At 41.7% G+C, this 22,271-nt stretch overlaps 1 protein-coding gene across 10 annotated transcripts in view; it reads left to right on the top strand.

The window, feature by feature from the left end:
• The window catches only part of LOC111855862 (TOX high mobility group box family member 2-like), a 140,082-nt gene that overhangs the window by 113,708 nt on the left and 4,103 nt on the right, over positions 1 to 22,271 (top strand). For 8 of the 10 annotated variants that reach the window (XM_072713562.1, XM_072713559.1, XM_072713561.1 and 5 more), the window contains 4 exons: positions 2,736 to 2,963; positions 10,078 to 10,305; positions 15,870 to 15,950; positions 20,039 to 20,428. In XM_072713562.1, the coding sequence (XP_072569663.1) occupies positions 2,736 to 2,963; positions 10,078 to 10,305; positions 15,870 to 15,950; positions 20,039 to 20,428 (927 nt within the window). The remainder of the gene's footprint in view (positions 1 to 2,735; positions 2,964 to 10,077; positions 10,306 to 15,869; positions 15,951 to 20,038; positions 20,429 to 22,271) is intronic. The other 2 variants (XM_072713568.1, XM_072713563.1) reach the window with 1 other exon arrangement.

Genomic DNA, 22,271 nt, shown 5'->3' with positions numbered 1-22,271 from the left:
TCTAAATCAAGCCTTAAGCATATTTATTTATTTTATAATTCTGAGTAACATTTTGGACCTAGACACAACATCTGATGTTGTGTTAATCATTCATATCATCTATGTGCTAACCCTTGATTTCAGCTAATACGTTCTATAACATATGCAAGTGTAGGGGGTTTGAGGTTATACTTTAGCTCTTCAAACAGAAGGATTGGCGGACTTTTACCAGAAATGTTCAGGATGTGATTGTTCATACTGTATTCACCAGTAGGTGACAAACATAAAAACACACCGTTAATATCGCCCAAAGAGAAACCTGAGCGTGATGTAAGACCGTTTCCTTACTATTTTTGGTTTTGCTGTGTAAGAAAAAGATATTCTCTCTGCCCTAATGTATTCTTCGGTTGTCCCTTATCTCCACTTTCCACCGATATCTTATTTGTGGGGAAAAACTGATTCTTTAGGTTACCTGGCATGAGCTATCTCGCTCGTCCGTTTCCGTTGTTTGTGAAGAAACATAGTCAACTCAGATTAAAGGGTAAGGATTGTACCCTGAGGCTGTTGCTATGGAAATAGCCCGGCTCCAGCAATGATAGCCCATTCATGTTTGATTAATTGGTTTTTCAGTGTTCTTGGCTCTGTGAAGCCCCTTAAAGGGCAACTGGGGGGGGAGAAAAAAAAAACAGGAAATGAATGGAATGTTTTTAAAGCTCTTCAGTCTGTTTGAAAATTGAAGGATGGCATTTAAAATTACTATTTTAAGACAGGAGTTTTATTTTCGAGGGGTGTGCTCCATGGTTACACCTGCGGGGGGGGGGGGGGGGCTTTGTTCCAGCAGGGTCTGCTCACCAGCCCAAGGTGCAACGGGAAAGGTGGTGTCCTGTAAACGTCCTCGGCCTAATCACGGCGTTCTGTTTCCTTAAGACTGCTCTGCGTCTGATTCCAGCGACCCACTGGGACCAATTAGAAGAGCCGCGCTTCTTTAGTGCTGTTTATTAAGCTCTGAACTGGGGGGGGCCCTCTCCAGCTTCATCTTGTTAGCGCACCGCTAATCTAATTAGTTTTTACTTATGAATGCTGGACTCGATTAGCAAATGCCGGAACGCAACTTCGCGATTTGTGCTGATTTGTTACATCCTCGGTGTGTCTCCTCACGACGTGATAAGTTCTCTGTTGTTTGTGTTTGTTTTGCTTTTTTCGTTTTGGCATTTGTGTACTCTTAGGTTAATTTTTGTTTACCTAGGCGTGTATATAAACAGTTTGCCTGTCTATTTTTTCTGAGACTTTTAAGAACAGACATGAACTTCAGCTAATGAAGTTTTTGATTCGAGTGGCCATGGTAAAAGTGGGAGGCTTGTTTTTCCCATTGAGCTGTTAATCCACGCTATGGGAATGTACAGCTGCCGCTAATTATGTTACTTAGTTAATAATTACAGATGATGTTGCAGTGATGTTTGGAGGTTATCCAGTGAGCTCTTAGGTATTATTCCTATTGTCTGATCTTCATTATTTTGTTGTTATAGGGCCTGCTACTATAGGTGCTACTGAAGACAGCCTTAATGCTCGTATTGAATCTCACAGACAAAACGCGATGGCTGCCCTTCTGAGTAGCTGGCTCCTGGTTCCCGTTGTAAATCTGTCAGCAAAGCTTTAAAATGGCTAACTGGATGGTACGAGCAGAAGGGGCATGGAAGTTCACCCCGCCAAAGATTTGTGGACAGCCTATGTTCAGTCACGGCTTCGCCAAAGGTTTTTACAGACCCTTGGACAGGGAGTGGTTTCCACCAATGTGACGTGATGGAACAATGGGGACCGTCAGTCAGTTACAAGGCTGGATTATGATCTTTGCCTGTATTTTGAACAGGGAAGTATACAGGGGCGGGGCCACATGGGCAATGGCCCAAGCTTAAAACTGATTGGCTCTCAGAGTGACCTCCCCCCATCACTAGCCCATATATCATTGGCTGATGTTAAAGTTGGCCTCTCTGTATGAATTATGGCCCTTCTTATGCCCCCTGCCTTCCGAGAGTCCTAGATTCAAACATGGTTTTTACTACTTTCTTGCCGTGCACTAGACTGCTGTTTGTGCATAACTGCCTTCAGAGGGTGGATTTTCACAGCATAGCACAAAGTGGGGACTCTGCACATGCCCGCGAGCCCTGGAATGAACAGAGCACTTACCCAAAATGCCCTTAGAATACAATCCATGACATGAAATCTGACTCTGAAGCAGCTCCAAGTGCGAAGAGAGACCTCTTGATGGGAGGCACACAACTAGCCTCAAATGGAGAACCTTGAGATGAAGTAACTCTATTCTTAAGGTCTGTTAAGGACAAGAGGAAACCATCTCTCAATATATTTCAATGATGTACATGAGACCAAGCAGCTGGGTAATTAAGTGAATCCAGAAACTTGTTTTATAGTGACAGAAGCATCCAAGTGAGCCTTAGCTAGTCATCAACGTCGAATTCTTATGGCCTATTGGGCTGTGCTTTGTGGCTCTGGGGAGCAGAACTGAGAAGAGGCCCGTCTGCTTTTCATCCCGGGGGGGGGGTGGGGGGGGACAGCCAAATTAGCCTTAGCGGTTCAGTGGAACAGGTGCGGCTGTACGGGCAGCTACCTTAAACCTCCTGGTGCCATCGGTGAGGGAAAGAGGCATCTCTAAGGGCAGCCGTGCAGCATGTCGGGCTCTAGCGAAGCACTTGGGTACGCAAAACTAGTAAAGCTCACCTTCTTTTCTCACCCATATCCAGGAGATGACTCGCCCAGATGGCTCTCATTATGACGCCGCCCATCAGACCCCACTGATAAACAGGCCTAGGATACTGTCCCATCATATGGGTGCTCTGTCCCAGCTGAACTCTCAGGTTGGCCTGCGAAGTGCCCTTACCCATGGTTCCCCCTCACCTCCCGGGAGTAAATCAGCCACGCCCTCCCCCTCAAGCTCCGCCCAGGAAGAGGAAGCTGATTCCCATTCCAAGGTACTGATGTGGAACAGTTTTTCTTTACTAAAAAAAAAAGAAGAAAAAAAATGGGAGGCTGGTGACAGGGAGCAGGATATAGCATGTATATTTGTGACACTATATCCTTTTATGGCTGCAGGTCCGAATTGTAGAAATTGGAGGGTGGTGGGGGGGGGTGGGTGAAGAAGGTCAATTTAAGAGTTCTGGAAAAATCGAACATGGAAAAGCATCTGCAGAATTTTGTGAAATATATTAAAGGCTGGCTCACGTTTCCCTAAAGTGCTGTAGCTGCTCTGCGGGCTGAGCACTGGGTCTCGACCACTTACCCACTGGCAAATTCTTAGTCCTACTGCAGCCACAGAAGTACAATTCAATATGCATATGCTGGCAGTGGTTATTCAGTGCGTGTTCTGCCAAGCTCTTTGCTCACGCGGCGTATAAACACAAAATTGAAAGTAGCAGAACCTTCTAGCAGATGAGATCTAAAAAGAGATGCTCGATTTAATTTAAATTCAAAATTGATTTTCCTCACGTATATTCCCCCTCTTTGCCCCTCCCCAAAACGAAGTGGGTCTACTTGCAACAGTAGCGGTAGCTGTGCGGCCATCATTACAGAGATGCCTCCTCCTAGTGTAAATTTAATTACAATGGTAAGAATGAGGCCCTGGTTCTACTGTATATCAGCATCGTCATGGAAACGATTTGCGTGGCTTTGCTGCAAACATGATCTAAGGAGTAAGGGGTACTCTTGTCATTTACCTGGGCAGGTTGTTAATTTTAAAAAGTTCACCTTTTCTTACTTTGAAATTAAAGCATAGAAATGGATGAATGGGTGAATGTATACAGTCTTCAGCAACCCTGGCGGCCGAGTGTCTCGAGATATACTGCAAAGACGTCAGCCTGCTTTCGGTCCTCGTGGTTTTCTTATGGAATGCATTAAATCTGTCTACATTTGCCGAAAAACCCAAACCGCACAGGATCTGGCCCGGTCTGCTCAGTTCTGGCTACGACACGCCTCAAACACAGAAAAAGTGATGCGACATTATGGCCATGTAATCCGTAATTCTTGGCTGTATCTTAAAGGCGTGCAGTTTAACAACACCTCAGGTGCCGTAAAGGAACAGGGCAGGATTTATTGCTGTCATTTTCAATTCCCTTCTTGTTTTAAACATCTATTTAATAGTTATTTGGAGAGTCAGCTGGACCTGATACTTTCATACATGTCATACATTTCTTACGTCGTTGTAATTTGCAGTCTTTACTGTTTGTGGTCTTCTTTCAAGGCATTGGAGGTGTGTTTATTTACCGGCCAGTGGGATATGATGTTTCAAACAAACATGGAGGGTGAAAATAGCATTTAGAACGAAATAGCTAATTGCATAAAATTCCCTGGTAAGTCAATATGAAACGAAACGGTATCTACTGCCTCTAGCAAAGCTAGTTTTAAAGATTTTATTGGCGTATTATTATTCAGTTGTATTACGCTGCTTTAAAATCCACCCGTCTCCTTATCCTGGTCAGCATCACAGGGAAGCCTGGAGCCTTTTCCTAGGTAGCACAGGCCAGAGGTACAACACAAACGGGATGCCAGCCCAGAATCAGACACTGTGGGTAATTTAGAGATGCCAAACTGCATGTCTTTGGACGGCAGGAGGGACGCTGCAGGACAGAGGGAGAACATGTGGGATCTGTAAACCCTAACCCTGGGAGTGTGAGGTCACAGTACTACTCATTAGTTAGTAATGATCTCCTTAATTGTGATGAGTAAGTCATTATAGAGTTGTATTTAGCAGGAGAAGTACCTTCTTGTAGACAATGTCCTTCCAGTCTCGGTTTTGCATTTCTCTATCATTACATAAATACTTCAATATAATAGTCAATAGTCACTTGGGTGTTCTGAGGACAGATATTACTGATGGTGAAATTCTGCCCTAGAGACACTCACAGCGGCTTGTGTTCCTGTCAGCAGACCGGATGCCAGGGTTTGATACGAGAATTTTCTGTTAATCTCATATGTAGATGATAGAGTGCATATTTGGAGGCTAAATTGTATAAGTACTTTTTAATTAGCTTAATGGAAAGTAAATTACTTTGTTTATATTCTGCATGCAGTGAACAATACATCCACCTACATAATTTCATAAAGTTACAGAAAAGGCATGTAATGCTTGTATATCAATACTGCCCACATTTCATTTTCATTTCAATTATATGTGTCAGTGGCTTTCTCTGTATTTTAAAACAAGTCAATCAATTAGAAGCCCCAGTTTGCCATTTTTCACCCAACTGCGTTCCAGAGAGAATCCAATAAGATGGAGTAGTCTTGTCTGTTCTGACTTGAAGTTTGTCCATCATGTTTACGACGAGATGTCATCACTGGGGAAATACGACCAAACAGTAGCTCCTTCAGTCTTGAATCTTCTCCTGGTGGCAATGTGTGCAGTCAGTCAACTGTGCCTTTTCTTCAGTCTGTCCTTCATATAGAGCAGAAATGATGTTGGTTACTTTGTGAGATTGTTGTGCCAGATTTGATTTTTTTTATTATTATTTTTTTTTTTACCATGTACTCATTTAGTGGCACGTTGCATAATATGCTTTGGTCTGAAGATGACTCCATACTGAATTTCCAGCCTTGGTAGATTTTTTCAGGCTGTTGTTTAAGTACCTGCAATGCAGTGAGATTTTTTTTTTTTTACATTTAACTGCTGGGAGGCTGAACACTGACACCTAGCGTCTGGGGACTACTTTTATAACTTAATATGTAACTGTCTCAGTGTTTATTTTGATAAGCTAGTTACATATTTTGTCACAGATGTTTTAAATAGGTGTAAAATTTCCTCTGTTTAATAATTTAAAACTAAATGACCAGATTTTTTTTACAGTAGTTCATTTTAAATGCTATTCTAATGCCCAGGCGTCAATTCCAGGACTTCTTTTCCACATATATGCATATGATTTGCATTGCGCTCAAAGATGTCGCCTAGCCAGTTTGGGTCTGGTCTGTGTACCTGGGTTAAGGGAATGTATGAATTTGCCTCTTTATTGCGTTTAGTGCAAATCCTCTTCCATTTCATCACAAGGACTGACAGCAGCAAGTGCATCCCCACTGTCGCGTGATTATTACGCCAACATGGCTTGCTACGTCTTAAAAGGTGGGGTCATCCTAATAATCCTGGTCATGAAGCTTCATCCCGTCGGACTTCTAAGTTAATGGAGTGAAGCTGTATGCGTGTTTGCGTCCAAACGCAATGCGTTGCTGCAGATAAGCAGGCACGCAGACCTCACGGGTGTTTGCTATCTGCGTGTGTACCTTGGCATTCCCCTGTCTAGCGGACATAACGTGCCCTTCTTGTGCCGCTCTGCCGTGCAGCAAAGTCATCTGCAAAAAATAAAGAAATTCACAGTTGCACCGCAGCAGAATAACAGGCTTGAGAGCGTGTGCAGAAACAGTGCTTGTTTCTTCTTAAGGCTCCTGGCAAAATGCAATCGTGCGTTCTCCCTGGATGCCATCTTTAAAACTTTGAACCTCTGCTCTGGTATTTTTTTTATTATTATTTTGTTACCGTGAATTACTGTCCAACCAATTAACATATCTTCTTAAAATGCAGTGCTAATGGAATGATATTTTTTATGTCATGTTTTTCCTGTCATGGTGGGAGTGGCTGAAACGGTATCGAGAAACTAGACATAACTGAAGCCGGGAAACCAAGTGTTATAGATTTATCTGCATTTGCAAAGCAGTCGCTTCGAGAAAGCAGCAGTCTTCTTTCAGTCAGAGACGTCACGACGTGATGTGCTTTGCGATGTACAAATATAAATGATTATTCCCAAAGATTATTTTGCCTTTCAGAATGTCATTTCATTACCCTTCTTCCAATTTATTCAGCATTCACATCAAAGGAAGAATGAACAGATGTCGTTTCAAACACTCTTTGCCTCATTGCATAAAAGTAGAAGATGATTATTTTTAATGCATACTCTCTCTCTCTCTCTCTCTCTCTATCCTTCTCTCAGTCTCTCTCAGAAAAGGGAAAAAAACTAACTACTGAGTGGAATGGAGAAAAGAAAATGGCAATGGGTTCATAGTCACGATGAACTAGCATTTCATTAAAGCATGCGTATTGCAACCAAAACAAATGTTCAGTTGAATTTCTAGACAAATTGTCCATTTATAGCTGAAACATGAACTAGTTTCTGAATTTAATGAAGCATTGTAGTACTCTCTGGTTTGATTTAGAAAATAGCATTGTGATAAAAATTGTTTCCATATTTGAGCTTTTGCTCTGAAAATGATACTCAAGGATATACATCATAAAACAAATATACTGTGTGTGTGTGTGGGGGGGGGGGGGGGTTAAGCTTATATTAGGTTGTGTGGTACAAATGTCCCTCTCAATGTAATGAAAACCCGTTTTATTTATGTTTTGGGGACCATATTTTGGGTCCCCACAAATGTCTATGAATGCAATCAAAAAAGTAAAAATCTGGTATTTTGTTTGGTTACTTGTGGTTAAGGTTAGGACTGGGTAGGGGTTAAGGTCGTCATGTTTGGGATTAGAGTTTTCCCCATAGAAGTGAATGGAGAGTCCCCACAAAGATATAATTACAAACCTGTGTGTGTGTGTGTGTGTGTGAGTGAGAGAGAGATTTTGTACGTGCATTTGTGTTCATGGAGGAATCACTGCTGATCACGGACAATCGAAATGACTAGTGATGGAGTAAATGAAGCTTTGACACCATTGGTGGGAGAGCTGTCAATCACTACTTAATTTAATCCATCAGGAACCAATGGGGACCTTCATTATGGTCCCACCCACCAAAGGCTTTCAATACCACTTTTCTTCTTTCACTAACATTATGTATGTTTGATAAATGACACTGGAGACTCTGGACTTGAATTCATGGCATTTTAGTCTTTGAGTCTGAAGTATCTGTCTAGATTTTAAACACCCTCAGTGTACATTGATAAAAGGTGTGTGCTATTTTCCCATCTTCTTTGTCTGGGATGACAAAGTGAACAGGGATAGTATGGAAGAAATTGGCCATTAAGTCTAGATCTTTCTTTAGGATTGTTGCTAAAAACACCATTGGAATAAATTATTTCTTGTTCATGTTTATTCGATGGACTTTCAAAACTCAAATGTTCCTTAATTTGAGAAATACACAGAACAAAAAATGGGTAATATTGGTGAATTTTTTAAAAAATTGATCCCCTCTTTCCGCCATTTTATTAATTTAGATAAATGGAAATTTATTTGGGTAGAATTGCTGGTGCCCTTTAACATTGATTTAGGCTGGGTTTCAGCAAGCAAGGATGCACTGGTCTGTCGAACCAGATTGACATCCACCTGGACAGTTGGCGGGGTCCTCCGCGTTCTCCGAGGCCTGCCCTACTGGGGGCTGGTTTTCTGCTTGGAGACTTCGCAAAGTGTACTGTAGATAACAAGGATGAAAGGGAGAGAAGCTGCAGGAGTTGGGCTTTTAAGATCCTCCCTGCTTGTTCGATGGAGTAGATGCATATGCATGTGTGCACGGCCTGTTTTTTCATCTTCAGCTTGTCGGGCTTGTTTTGATGAAAATGACTGAGACTGCACAGAGGTAGATTGTTCCATTAACCTTTTCATGATGAAGACAAACCCTGCGGTGTTTCTTCATGTGTCCAAAATGTGCTTATTTTTTAGCTTATTTTTTGTGCTTATTTTGTATTTTCTTGATCGGTTGCATCTGAAACGATTGTTCTAAGTCAGGCAGAATTGTTTAGGACAGGTTTTAAGATGGGTGTTGTTCCCATGTTTGTCCTGTGAGCTGTACCATGCTTATACTTCACAATCGGGAAATTCAGTGTGTATCCTGGGCTGTGTGAACAAGCAGAGTAAAACTGAACGCTAACCATTTAACTGCAATACAACTTGAAATCGGGGAAGACACCATTAGCTTTGAAAATCAACCCAATTTTCGCTAAATGTTTGATTGGATCCTCTCCACAATGCTTTCATGATGCTGTGCTGCTACACATCTCCTTAGCAACAGAAAGATGCAAGTTTCATAAGCTTTTTGTTTCGGGGGGAGGACATGTTTCACTCAACCAAATATAATATATATATATATATATATATATATATATATATATATATATATATATATATATATATATATATCAAACAGCAAAATAATTGTTACATAGGTTCATAGAACTGTGCTTGTTTTGATTTTTTGCATAAGAGGACACACACAGTGGATATATAAATACTGTGCTTAAATTTTGGACCCACGAAAATGTCATTAATATAGAATTTAATGCTGTATCCATGAGGTGAGACAGTCATGAAACAAACATTTAATATTCATGTGAGCTGTGCTTTGAGATATTGAAAAAAGCAGTTGACCGTTTTCATTGAAATGGAAATGTCACTTTGTGGCATGTGTCAGTCAGTGTGCATGCTGGGTGATTGTATGTATTTACATGTTCTATGACGAGAGATGAGGCTGTGAGTGCACTACTGGAAACGTGAGTATACACAAAGAAGCTCGGGTGTAACACCACATGTTTAAAAAATAGATGCATTGATCCGCGATTGGGTTCCGGGGTGACTGTGAGCCAGAGGCTCGAACAGATGTCTATGATTACAAGTTGCCATTACGATGTTCGAGAAAGTTTGTGAAAAGATGGGCCTGTTTTAAATCAGCATGGTGATTTAGCCTGTCATATCTTCATAGCTTGGGTTTGGATAAGATCTCCTGGAAATGGAGCAGTGAGGGTGTGATGTGTGAGTTTGCGATGATCATCTCCGCGCATTTCAGGGTTTCCTCAGCAGCTCGTCTTCCCAGCCTGTTGCTTCCTTGTGTGGTAGCTGGCTGTCAGCATTCCCTGACTGTCATCTTTGCGGGCTCCACGCTGACTTGAATTTCTCAAGTTTTGTGCAATGTTGACATCTCGCTTGGCTCCCCGCTTGTTTTTTGCTTTGTCGCGGCTGCTCAGACGTAAACCTTCACTCTGCCCCCAAAGTCCTGAAATCTAGGGAAGACTTTCTTTTAAGCGCTTCTAATTTTGAGCATGTCCGCTTTCTTGAATGATCTCAGACCTACAAGCAGCTCCCGGCGTTCGCTGATGTGTCCCCGCTGCACCTTTCAGATCACCGGTGAGAAGCGGCCCTCGTCGGAGGCGATGAAGAAGCCCAAGCCGCAGAAGAAGAAGAAGAAGAAGGACCCAAATGAGCCTCAGAAGCCCGTCTCGGCCTACGCACTCTTCTTCAGGGACACGCAGGCTGCCATTAAGGGCCAAAATCCCAACGCCACCTTCGGAGATGTCTCGAAGATCGTGGCGTCCATGTGGGACGGCCTGGCGGAGGAGCAGAAGCAGGTGAGCCTCATAAAAAGTGTGGAATTATGTGGATCAGTAAAACAAGTAGCAAAATAACACGCTCAGCTGTGAAATTACCATAGTTTACCAAGCCACTATTGAGGGCAAACCCACAGAAAATTCAATATTTATTGTGAAGGCTGCACTGCTAGAGGGTATAGAGCTGAAAGATGTGCGTGTACAATGCCTTCATAGCAATAATAAAATAACAATAATAATAATAATAATAATAATAATAAATCATCATCATCATGCCTTGAAGAGCAGATTTTATGATCTATAGATGAAGCTCACATTTTAGTCTGAAGCATTGTGAGATGTTCTATAGATGAAGCTCACATTAGTATATCACACTGTGAGGTAGTCTATAGATGAAGCTCACATTATTTAGTTTGTATCCTTGTGAGGTGATCTATAGATGAAGTCCACATTTTTTAGTCTGTAGCCCTGTGATGTGGTCTATAGATGAAGCTCACATTTTTTAGTCTGAAGCACGGTGAGGTGGTCTATAGATGAAGCTCATATTATTTACTCTAAAGCATTGTAAGGTGGTCTATAGATGAAGCTCACATTATTTAGTGTGACACAGTGAGAGATTGTGTACAGATGAAGGCCACCTTAATGAAGTAGCACTGATTTGTTGAAATACCCATTGATTGGATTCTTTTCAAAGGAAAAGAAAGTCCCTTGGCTCTCATTAAAATGTGCGATTTATTCTTCTTACTTAATGCCAGAAAGAAAAGTTTCACAACCTAATTGTAGTGCAAACAAGTAGCTGGATTATTCAAGCTGAATAGTTGATGGACAAAATGATGTTGCACTAAGAGATGTTTACCGATGTGTTGGGTTATTTTTCCTTTCTTCTGACTCCAGAATAACTACTAATCTGTTGAGTTATGCCGTTCACAGAGAGCATTCTCAAATCTAATGTATAGCCAAGGTCTGGGTGCTGTGCATTCCACACCCTGCGGTAAATTCTTGCCTCCCTCTGTCGGCCCCCTCACAATGAATCTTCATTGTGCCCCTGACACCCTTGAATGTGAATACCTCATTTCCTGTCTTTTTATTTATATCGGTTGCCTGGTGATTTGATCATGCTGAGAATACAAGATTAGCAATTGCCTCGTCCTTGAATTTGCCTCAAGGACACCTGTTCAGGAAACACTGCTATTGTTTGTGTCTTAACCCTTTCCTTGCTGGGATTGCAATCGCGGTTTTGTCCACGTTGCTTGCTTTACTGCAGATTTAGCAATATGCATCGCACCTTTTATATATCAACCAGCATGGTACACTTCTGTTTTGTTTACATACACATTCCATTCTTACAGGGTCTGCCAAATTGATCAGTAATACTGTGTTTGGTGTTAATAATGATGAATTGTCCTTATTATTAGGATTATAAATATTTTAATGTTTGCAATAGTCTTGAGATTGTAAGCATTGTAGATCTTTTCCTTCCTATATAGATTTTAGCAAAGCATCATACACTGGTCTATTTTTGTATGTATACCTGAAGCTGTTCACGCCACGATGTTGGTTATCTCCTTGGCATTTAACGTCGACCACCTACACCAAGTCGCACAGAACAAAATATTGTTGTTATTAATTATGAAATGATACTGTATTTTGATTCAGTGGGAAAGAATAGTATTTGAATAATAGCATTGCTGACGATTTGAGGTGCTAGTTGCTTTATTCTGGTAACCCAAATACTGCTACAAAGTTTCAGCGACAGGCATAAGCAAAGATTTGAATAAAAATAAACATGCAGTCTTTTCAGGTCGTCGTATAAAGCAGGAAACATGCTATGTGTCAGGGTGACACTAATAAGATACCATTTGTCTTCTGCTGAAGTTTCACTCGCGCCCAATTTCCTACATAATTAACTGTCAAATACTACAATTATCCTACAATTAAAACCTGTCCAAGTAGACCACTGTGGTTCCTTGGGCACCTTCTGTTTTTTTTCTGCTTCTCATAGGTTATACATTAAATAACTCTTTTCAATGCAGGAACCAAAGGTGTGTTGGCGTAAAGTAGATAACCCTGGGTAACACTGTAACACTGGAAGAATATCTGCAGTTAAGGGTTCAAATTCCAGCCAACACTCTGTGTCTGTAACACTTGCATGTGTAGGTCAGCCCACTCTCTCTTGCTCCCTTGGATTATTATTATTATTATTATTATTATTATTATTATTATCTGTTTTTATAAAGATTAATGCAAATGTCAGGATTAATTTAACTATAGAAAACCAAGCTTTTCTTCAGCATTTTGCTTCAGGAGGGATTTTTTTTCTTGATACAAAACAAACGCATCACCTGCATTTCCCTGTATATTGAGAATTTACTTTCTGTCTTTTTGGTGCCTTCTAGATGTCCCCCGTGTCGGGTTTTACTCTTATTAAATTACCATTTATCTGTTTAAAAAACCTTGAGACCTAGAATAACCCGTTATTAGCGTTTTCCATCGGGCGATGACGCAGGTCGCCCGGGGTCCTGAGGAGATCGCGTCATTTTTTTCACTCAAAGAGAGGTTCTAGCTCATTTCTCCAAATGAAAGGGAATGGAATTGGTTTGCTAGTGCAGTGGAGGATGGAGTATGGAAATGAGTGAATGTCAGCAGCACAATGATGAGCGAACGGGGGGTTGTGTTGGGCCAGAGTTATTAACCCCTGGCTGCCCGGCGGCTGTCTCCAACCTCCAGTAACATCCTTTAGAAAATTTATTAACATTTTAATATATAGCTCTTGTCTTGGGGAATGGAATATCACAGAGGATTTCCTAATAGTTTGAGAACCATGTCGTTTAATTAGATACTTAGCATATTACTTAAGTACTATTCAGAACCAAATAATTCCCTCTAGCATACAACATCCATTCACTTGGACTATCAAGTTTCTAATCACACATACACCTATGCTAACAGACATCTTGTCATGGCTCGGACTTCAGGGCTTGCCGATTTATTATTGTAAACAGCAAAACAAGACACAAGTATAAAGCATGGTTCCAAGTCTTCTGCCATAAGAAACAGGAAACTTCCACGATCTGGGGCTGCTCACTGGATGCGAGGTGAGAATGAAGGACTGATGCACAAGGGAAAGTTTCTCTGCTTCAAAGTATCTGCTGGAAGAAGTAACATCTTTACATATAAAGCTCATGACAACGTAATTTGAAGTCTTCTCGACCATTCTGCAGTCACCCTGCCTTTACTTCTACATTCAATGTCAGCTTACCAAAGCCAGCTACTCCAAGGTTACACAACAATTTTATGAAAATTTAGCTTTTACCCTTACAATCGACATCTGATTACCAAATCAATCTCCAAACATCGGTACAAGATTGAGCCTTAGTCAATGCTCTCTCCTCAGCAGAAGCCTACATCAAATAAATCTTAATTGGATTCTGGGCCTCACAGGTGCAGCATCCTTTCTGCGTGCAGACGACCGACCTCACCCAGGTTGTTTACCTTATTTTGTTCCTCTATGCATGTCACCCTGTGGAGGTTATTGAAGCCACAGATGTTAAAGCTAAACATCGAAGTCAAACATCTATCCATCTATAAATGTCCCGCCCACATATTCAGCACAGGGATTCATGGTTAAGCTAAAGACTTAAAATATTACAATTACCTCAGTATTATCTTACACTCAGTGACATCTACCCAGGATGAGATATCCGTATTTGAAACGAAAGCATATCAAGGGATTTTTATGGCATTATGTTTCTTTGACTTTGTTTGTTTGTTTGGTCAGATTTGCTGAGACTTAAGCGGCACTTTTTGCGTGTTGACCGCGCTGTATTCCTGACTGTCATGTTTTTCAGTTAACACTCGCACACTGGTAGAGAGAAGTGCCACAGTTTAAACCGTATTTGCATCAATGTCATTTTCGTGCTGATGAGTCAGACGCATGCCCCCTCATGCCTTCTATTTTTTGGACTTATTGAATTCCCTGGGGACCTTTTTTCAAGTTACACCCGGGCGTTACAGAGTCTCCCTGCTGTCAGCAGGGTAGTTTTATACTATCGGAGCACCTGCTCTGCGGTGCTGTGGGGGGGAGTCTACATTTAATTTATTCCAAGCCCAGACTGTGCGATAGATTGCTAGCACTTGGCTGCTGGAAACGATGTGCTGTAAACCGTATTTAAACAGCTGCGTCCCCCCCTCCTCCACAATCGCTTAAAGGGAAAGGTCACCTGAACAGAAAACACTTTTTTTCTGTTGCCCAGTATTAGAGTGTCTGACAGGGGGCTTCATTCCCATTCAGCAAGGTGATCCAGACCAAGCACACCTGCCTCGGTCTGCCCCCCCTCCGTCATTTGTCACAGTCCCTGGTAATCGCTCGGCGTGTCAGCGGGGTTCGGAGTTATTGTCTTCTTTAATTAACTGGTTATCAAACAAGAACATTTCATTAAGGTACAATTACTAGCTAATTCTGCTGGGACACCCCAATGTCAGGATTACGACCACAACATATGCTCCTAGCAGCGTAGTTATTTTTAATACATTCCGACCTGCGAGCCTCCGACGGCTTCAATTGCTAATGAATCCACTCGCTTTTGAATAATTAGGAATCCTTAGGCATGGTAATTTATTAAGAAAAAAAATACCCGTCATTGTGTGAATCATTAGCTCTGTTAAATGAATTTGAAATTAAAACTGCTGGGAGTCCTTTGGAGTTCATTAAGAAGGCGGCGGGGCTTGTATCAATATTTAAGTGGCGGGACTTGAGGTCGCAAGTTTTGTTTGAAAATATTAACGCCGCAGCCATAAGGACAGAATAACATCAGGAGCGGATGGCGGATGCGATATCAGCGCTCTCTCGCTGAGGTACCCTGTCTGAGGCAGCTCCTTCTCTTAGTTCGGTTACTGAGATCTTTGATAATAGACCCTCAAGAGTGAGCTTTATGTAAATCCCATCAGTTTTCTTAACAAAGGCACAAACGATACAGACACCGTCTTTAATTCCACCAAAAAAAACTTCAGTACAATAGGCTTTAATTATATCTAAGGCTCTTCTTTTTTTGTACTGCTTAATAAGCCCCCCAGGGAGATACATAGTTTCCTCCTTCAATTTAGGTTAGACTGCTTGGAACTTAAAGGAATGTTTGTGATGTAATTCTTGCACATGGTCTTGTGCTTAATTTGAGGATGGAATTTACCCTCCGAGATGTCTATCAGGCTGAGATAACTAAATTACTGCTGCTTGTTCTGTGACATGGGCTGTCCATTGAGCTATTCATCAGCCTGAATGCATTTAGGTCCAGAGCCAAAAATGCATCAATCTTGCGACCCGACTGGGAAACAATCTGCGTTTGGTTTATTTTGTTTTCTATTATTATTTTCAGATATGTTACGCGGCAAGAAAAAAAAACAAACGCTGTCATCTGTGAGACAATTGTAAGCCATAGAGATAAGTCACGTGACGTGGGTCAAAGGGCCCAAGAGACTGAGGACGATGGCGGCTCAGTGACGGGGTTTGCACTGCTTCTGTTCCCCCTGCTGGGCCAAGGCGAGCCAGGCCACTCCTTCTAACCATGATTCTGTTTGGTCCCTTGCAGGGGTACAAGAGGAAAACAGAAGCCGCCAAGAAGGAGTATCTGAAAGCTCTGGCCACGTACAGAGCCAGTCTGGTTTCCAAGGTAACGCTGACAATGCCTTTGATTTACAGAGGTCAGGCCTGATATAGCGGTGATAAATTGGAATGAGAATTCTTGCTTATCCCGAGGGAGGGGCAGCTCGGTGAGCTGTGGCACTATGAGACCAGCCCCCACCCCGCCCTAGCAGGCCCCATAGGATAGGAAACACGCACCTTGGGTCAAACGAGGGACAAGTTTACAAGCTGGCACTGGGCTGTGTCTACAAGCAAGCTTTCCATGCCGTGGTGGCGTTAGCGGAACCCTCTGAAACTCCTGGGCGCTTAAATCAAGCTCAATTTCCAGTATAACTAAGACTTTATGACATGTTATCCCACTCCGCAAAAAAACACAACCTGCAAATTATTTCTATAACGAGATATGCAAAAACGTGATGCATTCGCAAATGAAGCATTGTCTGCATCCGTGTGGATCAACACACATCAAACCACCTCGTAGAAACAATCTGTATCCCGCCAATGTCCTGATTTATGTGGGGGTGTCCCAGCAGCTGTTGTTGATGTTGTGGAGTATATTCGTCTGTGGAATGAATGTGGTCGTCCACGATATCAACAGCGGCGAAAACGCGGCTCTATGTTCACCCAGTGCGATTTAGATATAATCTCGGGGAACGGGGAGCGCTGTGTTTCTGTGTCACATTTTTTAACGTTCGCATGAGGAAAGGCCTTATAGAAATGTAACAAATAAAAATGAATGCACAAAGGGCCTCAGGTAGCTTGCACGTCGTATAAATTGAGAATGTGCTATAAGTAAGCATACTTTTGGAAAACTCTGAAAAAGGAGACTGGATTAATTGAATAAATTATGCAACCTGCTTAAAGCTTCAGAAGTGAGCAGGTAGGCCCTAGTCTTAATCTCCACCATCATGAAATCTAATCTTTCCAGCCTGGAAATGTGTTTGTTGTAAGCTTGTTCTTCTTCCTTTGCAAATCCAAAATGCATTTTTATGCCCCCCCCCCCCCCCGCCGCCCCCAAAGACACACACCCAATTTTACAACCCGCCCCCCGCCCAAACAAAAAAAACAAGAGGTGTGATTTCAGTCAGAATGGTGTCTTCATCAGTCTGTTCCTATGGCAGCCATTATTAACAACCAGTCTCATCTGTCATTTTGCATAATTAAATGTTCTGTCAAATCTGTAATTCAGATGTGTGATTGATGTTTGCGGTGAATGGGTTTGCATTCTAAATGCTGTGAGGAACTTAAAAAAAGATTCATATCGAGCTGGCCTGATATGTTTTTTTTTTTTGTTCCTTATCAAAATTCAAAGAGACATTTGGGAATCTAAGAAACACAATTTATCATATGAATTATTTGAATCCCTCGTTACCTATTAAATCACAAATATATGTATTGAGAAGACTGCATAATCAAGCTTCTGTCCAGCTCAGTGAGCAGTGTTATTGCCTCCTGCCTCTGGAGTTGTGGGTTCGAGTCCGTACCTGGCGAGCGAGCACGTTCTCCTGTGTTCTAATGATGAGACGGTGTGTGATTCTGTGGGTTTGGGCCAGGATGGGAAATTCTGGGTTCGAGTCCCATAGTCGGCAGAGTGATCTAACCATGGGGCCCTTCAGCGGGACCCTTAACCCCAATATCTCCAGCTTAACCCCAACCTCTCAATTATATGTCACTTTGGATAAAAGTCTCTGCTAAATAAATAAATGTTAAATGTTCCCCCCAGTCCAGGGATACTGTTTCAAGATCACATGACTGGGTGTCTCCCAATTAATTTGAATGTCCTGCAAAGGACTGGGCAGCCCCTCCTTCATGGGATAGACTACAGGTCACCATAAGAGGCTGGAGAGGTGGGACCGATTAACATGTTGGCCGATTCACATTTTACATGTAGGTACTTCTAACATTTTATTCAGCGTGTCCCCTGCCCCCTGTACCATGCTTTCTGGGATGCATCCCAGCTCTCCATGACCCTGTACTGGATAAGTTGTTAATGGATGGATGGATATAATTTTGAAAACTGATAAGTTATTTATTTAATGCTTTGTAGTCACCTTCTTCAGTTTTTAGAGATGTGTAACTCTGATATCTCCTTTATACCGTCTTGCTTCCACAAGCTTGATTATTTTTTCAGTCATTAACTTCACTTTTCACCAGCTGAAGCGACACGACCCCACAGCGCATCCATGTTAATAGGCGGTCAAGAGAATGTGATTACACTTTGGGTTTTGCTTGTTCCCAGTGCACAAAATGTAACCCACTTATATGAATATAAATAATAAAAGTAATAATAATACATTTATTTCATAATTGGGGGGGCAACTCCAGAACCATCCCTGGGTGAGTTTCCCTAACCCTTCTTAACGCTACGTTGTTCGTAAGTTCTTTGTTAAAAGACAGAACTTACGAAGCACGTAGCAGTAAGAAGGCTTCGGGAAACTTACCTCCTGTTCCTAGCTTCCTCAGAAGCCCACAGCATTCAGAAGTACACTGGCTACTATAGACTCCTAGGACATCTCTAGCAGCTTTCTGCACACATCAAGGAAGCCAGGCCTCCTCAGAAAGCAGAGCCTTCCCCGGCCTCTGCGGATGTCTTATGGTTTAAATCCTCTTTGCATCAGCGTCATTTTGCTGCTGATGAGTCAGACACATGCCACTCTCTACCTTCTATCTGTCGGTTTTCTCGAATTCCCTGGGGACCTTTTTCCAAGTTACACCCGGGCGTTACAGAGTCTCCCTGCTGTCAGCAGGGTAGTTTTATACTATCGGAGCACCTGCTCTGCGGTGCGGTGGGGGGGGGGGGGGTCTACATTTAATGTATTCCAAGCCCAGGTTATGCGATAGATTCCCAGCACTTGGCTGCTGGATGCAGTGTGCTGTAAACCGTATTTAAACAGCTGCTGTCCCCCCCCCTGCACCCCCGCAATCGCTTAAAGGGAAAGGTCACCTGAACAGAAAACACTTTTTTTTCTGTTGCCCAGTATTAGAGTGTCTGACAGGGGGCTTCATTCCCATTCAGCAAGGTGATCCAGACCAAGCACACCTGCCTCGGTCTGCCCCCCCTTGTCATTTGTCACACTCCCTGGTAATCGCTCAGCATGTCTTTAATTAACACATTGGCAGACTCACACGCCACATGTATGTTCTTCTGACATGTTATCTCGGGTGTCACCTGCCTCATGCCCTGTGCATCCTGGGATAGACTCCAGGCTGTTTACGTCCCGTACAGAGAAGTGCTTACGCACAAAGGAAGGATGGATGAATGAACTGATGGACATGTGTACAGCTCACACATTAAAGTTATTAAATCTGTTATGCAGGTCACTTTTTCTTTTTCCTGAATTTATTCTCATCCCACTCAGACTCAGTTTTTCACCACCTTACATAATCATACTGTAAAAAATGCAAATCTCTTTGGTTAAAAGCATTCAGTAAGCAACTAACTGTAGATTATACATTACACATTACATAGTTACATTCCTTTATGGAGGCGTACTATTCTTAGAACTTTGTGAAGGGTGGTTCTGCAGGGACTAAGCATGAATGAGGAAAAATTTCTTTGGGTCAGATTAATTAAGTTGCTTTGAATATCAGCACAAATAAATGGGTAACACTCAAAGCCATGTTTTCAGTAATTTATAAACACATTTATAACAAATAATAATGCATTCATAAAGAATTATAAACATTTCTCAAAAGACGTACAGTAACACATTATAGCCATGTGCATTATGTATTATGAATGCTTCATGAAGCTCTCATCTATAATGCACTATAGATATCTTCATAATGCATTATAATGGTTAGTATAAGAATTAAGGATGCTTTGTCCTGCATTATGAAGGTGTCTATTGTACATTATAGATGATAGCTTCTTAAAGCAGTCATAATGCATAATAAAAATGGCTATAAAGTGTTACGCCTTTTTATAAACATTTATAGCCATGTTTATAATACTTTATGAATGCATTATAATGCATTATGAATGTGTTTATAGATTTCTAAGAACATGGCCTTCAGTAAAGTGTTATCGGTAAATGTAACATGAATGTTATGTACTGTAAAAGTTAAAAGGCACTTTCGGCATGGCCATTGATCCTTTGCTGCGTTTTTTTGCAGAACTACAGTGATCCAGTGGAAACTAAAAGTGCCCAGACAAGCCAACCGTCCCACATGATGGTGCCGAAGCAGCCTCTGTACAGCGTTCCGGCCCAGACCTCGTCTCCCTACCTGGGCCCCGGCTCGTTCCCCCTGTCCGACCTGCAGAGCTATGCCGGGCCCCCGCGCCACAGCCTCTCCCGGACCCTCAGCCAGTCACAGATGTTGCCCAGCATGAGTGCCTCTCCTCCATCCTCCTTTCAGATCAGCCCGCCTCTGCACCAGCAGCTCTCGCTGCACCAGAGCTCCATTCTCAACCAGCCAATCCGCATGCAGCAGGTCCAGTCGCAGCCAATCATCCCGCACCAGATGGGGCTTCAGCCGCCGCTCCACTCTCCTCCGGGTCAGCAGGTCAGTGACTCTGCCTCAAATATCCAATCAGCAAACGCCGATCTTCAGGATACAGGCCTGTATAAGAGCTTCACTCACAGGGTGAGAAGAGGGTTTTTGAAAGCATTAACATTTAGAATCTGTTACCAAATACTAATGATATATTATAAAATAATAGTAAAACTGCATGGGCTAAATCCCAGGGCTATGTTGCAGGACACTATCCAAGATTCAGATGCTGAGTTTAGCTCTGTGTTATATAAGAGCAGGAAAGTGCTTAGGTAAGGTCTTCTCAAATTCACCGTACCCAACATTACCTGGGGTATTGTAATAGGGAGAGCATTATTTGAAAGACAATACAGAAATTGCATTTTTTCCTCTCCAAGTGCAATTTCTGACCTGGTGCTGTGTAATAATAAAGAATGAGTAGCACCCAGTTGATAGATGTTATTGAAGAATGTTTTGCATAATTTCATACTCACTTTAGGAAATATCTTAAAGTAAGTAGAAAGCTTGCAAGCAGCAGACTGGGATTAACGATAAATGTGACTTTAGCAGAAGCTGTACTTCAAAAATATTTCATTAAAGGCCTAAAATGTATTCATATGCAGTATAAAAATTCAAAAGTGTCTTTGATAGAAACTTTTAAAAAGATTTTTGAAAAGCAAAACAGTATGTTGATGTAAAAAAGAGCTTTTTTTTCACAGTAGTAAGATGTCATTTAAAGTGTTAGATTAAGAAGGCATATTATAGAACAGGACACTAATGAAATGCCACGTGTTTCTGCAGACCATTTGGTGTGTGATCCTTATTGATCTTGAAACAAATAAATTCCAAGGCTGTGATATTACTTCCTCAGCTGTTCTAAAGGATAAGAGGCCTGTTATTCACAAGATACAACCTGCTTTATTGTAGAGATTGTAATAGGTACAAAAAACTGAAGATTATTAAAAGGGGAGATTTACTGTAACCATCACTTCCAGCTATAGGGCTTGGGTGATCATCTAATCCATGTCGGGGGGGGGGGCACTATGAGACACTTCAGGTTTTACAAACTACTTTAAAATCGAAAGGCTTCCTTGCTTGGAAAAATTGTTCCGTTCTTGTGCTTTTACTGGTTTGTTTCCTTGATTGAAAGACTGATCCAGCTGTTTCACATTAACATTAGTGACACATGCATGATTATATAGGAGACTGAAAAATCAGCACACAGCAAGGACTCAGTGCTTAAGTGAAATACGGTTCCTTTTAATTGAAACGGTAGTTTACAAACCCTGTCCTGGCTCACAGTGTCAGACAATTGATTTTGTGGTCACCCTATATAGGGTACTTGGTGTTCATGTGTGGCAGGTAAGGTAATGTAGTAGTATCCTAGGTTTATTAAACTGTAACATGTTAAGAGACAAGCAGCACAAATCTTTAACTGAAATACTGGATTCAGCCATGGTATGAGGAAAAGAGACAGTGTGGAAATTTCTGTTCTGATTTGTTTAGGTTTATTTAGAACAGAATATAAATACAAAGACTAATATTAAAACTAAGTACCATGTAGGGTATTATTAATATGGTTACAGAGCTGGGAAATTGAGCAGTTTCCATTGAACAGAAAGAATTATCTAAATAATTTAGAAATACTAATGGCCACAACCATGTGGATAAACCTATCCCGACGGAAGGCTCAACCTTTCGTGTTGTACTTTTTTATATTAATATGCCACATTCATAATTTTTTGTTTTAATGGCTATTAACTACAGGAATAATCAGGGGAGAGCTGATTCACTCTCTGTTATCTTTTTTTATTGTGGGTATTTTTAGAGGTCACGTAAATAGGTGGTGTTGCATATGAGAAGGTCTTGTTTTGGT

The sequence above is a fragment of the Paramormyrops kingsleyae genome, chromosome 6, assembly GCF_048594095.1.
Source record: "Paramormyrops kingsleyae isolate MSU_618 chromosome 6, PKINGS_0.4, whole genome shotgun sequence".
Lineage (NCBI taxonomy): Eukaryota > Metazoa > Chordata > Actinopteri > Osteoglossiformes > Mormyridae > Paramormyrops > Paramormyrops kingsleyae.
This window is presented reverse-complemented; position numbering and strand designations above follow the sequence as displayed.